The sequence below is a fragment of the Antrostomus carolinensis genome, unplaced genomic scaffold (genome assembly GCF_000700745.2).
Source record: "Antrostomus carolinensis isolate BGI_N321 unplaced genomic scaffold, ASM70074v2 scaffold36492, whole genome shotgun sequence".
Taxonomy (NCBI): Eukaryota; Metazoa; Chordata; class Aves; order Caprimulgiformes; family Caprimulgidae; genus Antrostomus; species Antrostomus carolinensis.
The window spans coordinates 7,252-10,408 of record NW_010298282.1 but is presented as its reverse complement, the minus strand read 5'-3'; the positions used below and the strand labels follow the sequence as shown (position 1 = coordinate 10,408).

Here is a 3,157-nt window from a genome sequence, read left to right as displayed (position 1 = left end):
TCTCATCTCATTTCACCCCATTCCCTCCCATCTCATCCCATCTCATTTCATCCCATCCCATCTACTCCCATCCTCATCCCCATCCTCATCCCCATCCTCATCCTCATACCCATCCTCATCCTCATCTTCATCCCCATCCCCATTCCTATCCCCATCCCCATCCCCATCCCATCCCACCCCATCCCATCCCATCCCATCTGGGGACATCCCCCTCAGCTGGTCCCAGCTCTATCTGCTGACCCCCCCTTTCCCCCTGCAGGTCCCAATTAATGGATTCTGACATGGATTATGAGAGACCAAACGTAGAAACTATCAAGTGCGTCGTGGTCGGGGACAACGCGGTGGGCAAGACCCGGCTCATCTGTGCCCGCGCCTGCAACGCCACCCTGACCCAGTACCAGCTCCTCGCCACCCACGTGCCCACGGTGTGGGCCATCGACCAGTACCGTGTCTGCCAGGAGGTGAGGGCTCCTAGGGAGCTGGGCAGGGCTTGGCTCACAGATGTCCCATGGGAACCCTGAGGAGATGGAGTTGCATCTTCTCCGTGGGGAAATGGTGAATTACTGGACAGTCCTGCTCTTGCTCAAGAGCTCAGGAGCTGGATGGTGTTTCTCTTCCTGCAGGTGCTGGAGCGCTCCCGGGATGTAGTAGATGATGTTAGTGTGTCCTTGAGGCTCTGGGACACCTTTGGTGACCACCACAAAGACAGACGCTTTGCCTATGGCAGGTAGGGAAGAGGCAGATCCTCACGCTGCCCCTGGCAGGGAGGGAGGACAATGCCAAAGCGTGGTGGGGTTGGCTCTATTGTCAAGCTGGACCACAGATCCTCCTCTCCTCCCAGGTCTGATGTTGTGGTTCTGTGCTTCTCCATCGCTAACCCCAACTCCTTGCACCATGTGAAGACCATGTGGTACCCAGAGATCAAGCACTTCTGTCCCCGTGCTCCCGTCATCTTGGTGGGCTGCCAGCTCGACCTGCGCTACGCCGACCTGGAGGCCGTCAATCGGGCACGGCGACCCTTGGCCAGGTGGGATTCCTGTGTCCCAATGTCCATGCCTGTCCCACGCTTTCTCCTTATCGTGCATCTGGAGAGATATCTTCATTATCTCCCCTCTTTTTCAGGCCAATCAAACCTAATGAGATCCTTCCTCCAGAGAAGGGGAGGGAAGTAGCCAAGGAGCTGGGGATCCCCTATTACGAGACGAGCGTGGTGGCCCAGTTTGGCATCAAGGACGTCTTTGACAATGCCATCCGTGCCGCCCTCATCTCCCGCCGGCACCTGCAGTTCTGGAAGTCCCACCTCCGCAACGTGCAGAGACCTTTGCTCCAAGCCCCCTTCCTGCCCCCCAAGCCTCCTCCACCCATCATCATCGTCCCGGACCCCCCTTCCAACAACGAGGAGCGCCCAGCCCACCTCTTAGAGGACCCCCTGTGCGCAGATGTCATCCTGGTGCTGCAAGAGAAGATCAAAATCTACGCACACAAGATCTACCTCTCCACCTCCTCCTCCAAATTTTACGACCTGTTCCTCATGGACCTGAGCGAGGAGGACCAGCAGAGCACCGCGGGGCACGGCTTCGGGGTGGCCATCACCGCAGCCGCTGAGCGGATGCTGCACCAAGAGGAGAGGCACCACGGGCGGGATTTTCTCCTCCGAGCTGCTAGCTTTGATATCTGCGAGAGCACTGAGGAGGCCGGATCTGGCCAACGAAAACCGTGCCTTAGAGCCTCCACCAGTGATGGGATCCTACGGGGCAACCGCTATGAGAATGGGGAGCGTGGGCTGCGGCGGGGAAGGGACCTCTCCTCTTGGAGCCGGGCTTTCACCAGCATACAGGAGGAGATGGCAGAAGACCCGTTGACCTACAAGTCCAAGCTCATGGTGGTGGTGAAGATGGATGCTTCTATCCAGCCAGGTCCTTTCCGAGCTGTGCTGAAGTACCTGTACACAGGGGAGCTGGATGAGAACGAGCGGGACCTCATGCACATTGCTCACATCGCTGAGCTGCTGGAGGTCTTTGACCTCCGGATGATGGTGGCCAACATCCTCAACAACGAGGCGTTCATGAACCAGGAGATCACCAAAGCCTTCCATGTCCGGAGGACCAACCGGGTGAAGGAATGCCTGGCCAAGGGGACTTTCTCAGGTACAACTCCTAGATGAGGGACAGGACCATCCACCGCACCCTTCTCCCTTGTGAGGAGCTCTGTGGGGTGGATGAAGGGCTCGGAGCTCCTGGCTTTGCCCCGTGCCGATGCGTGAGCCGGGTGGCCGTGTGTGGGTCAGCAGAAACTCGCTCACCTTCCCTGGGGTTCTTGGTTATTTTTTTGCACTTTGGGGATTTTTACAGCTTTATTTTTTCCAAGAAAGTGTGAGTGGAATGGTCCTTCCCCAGGGTTTCCTGCTCCCCACCCACCTGAAGCTCTGTTTATTTATGGGAGAGCAGTGAAGGCAACTTCCTTCCTTCCTTCCCAAGCCCAGATCTTCACAGGGTCATCTGATTTACGAGGAGCGATGTGCCCTTGGTAGGACTTCCCCAGCTTGTGCTGTCATACTGCGGGGTGACGTCCCAAGGGGGTGTGAATGACCCAACCTCCCTCCAGCTGAATTTATTTCATGAGGATGGACCTTGATGTGGTCAAGATGTCACTGTCACGGGACAGATGTGTGCTGGCGAGGAGAAGCCACCTCCAGGGGGAAAAACCCTGATCCAGGGTGGAGAGCAGAGTAGGGAGCAGATCCCCGGTGTCCTTCTCAGCTCTCCTGAGGGCTCAGGGTTGGATGAGATGTTTGATTCCTGGGTTTTTCCCTTTGCTTTCCAACGTGTCATGGTGTGCCCTGGGAAAATCCCTGGGAAGAGCAGGAGTCCCACCAGGATCCTTCTCTGAACTGGTGGAAGATGCTGGAGCAAAAAATAGAGATTTTTAGGACAAATTAAGCTATGCCAGGCTCTGTCCCCTTCCCTCCACTGTCCCCAGTGTGAGACATTTCATGGCAGGGGGTGGCCAAGCCCTGGGTGATGGGGACAGTCCCAGTAGCATCCCTCTGCTTGTCCCCAGATGTCACCTTCGTGCTGGATGACGGTGCTATCAGTGCTCACAAGCCCCTGCTCATCTCCAGCTGCGACTGGATGGCCGCGATGTTTGGTGGCCCATT

At 57.0% G+C, this 3,157-nt stretch overlaps 1 protein-coding gene across 1 annotated transcript in view; it reads left to right on the top strand.

The window, feature by feature from the left end:
* The first annotated feature begins 263 nt into the window (after positions 1-263).
* The window catches only part of RHOBTB2 (Rho related BTB domain containing 2), a 4,002-nt gene continuing 1,108 nt past the window's right edge, over positions 264-3,157 (top strand). Inside the window, exons 1-5 of the mRNA XM_029083601.1 lie at positions 264-461; positions 624-727; positions 842-1,027; positions 1,123-2,147; positions 3,061-3,157. The exon at positions 3,061-3,157 is cut by the window's right edge and continues 64 nt beyond it. Coding sequence (XP_028939434.1) covers positions 270-461; positions 624-727; positions 842-1,027; positions 1,123-2,147; positions 3,061-3,157 — 1,604 coding nt within the window. The 5' untranslated portion in view covers positions 264-269. The remainder of the gene's footprint in view (positions 462-623; positions 728-841; positions 1,028-1,122; positions 2,148-3,060) is intronic.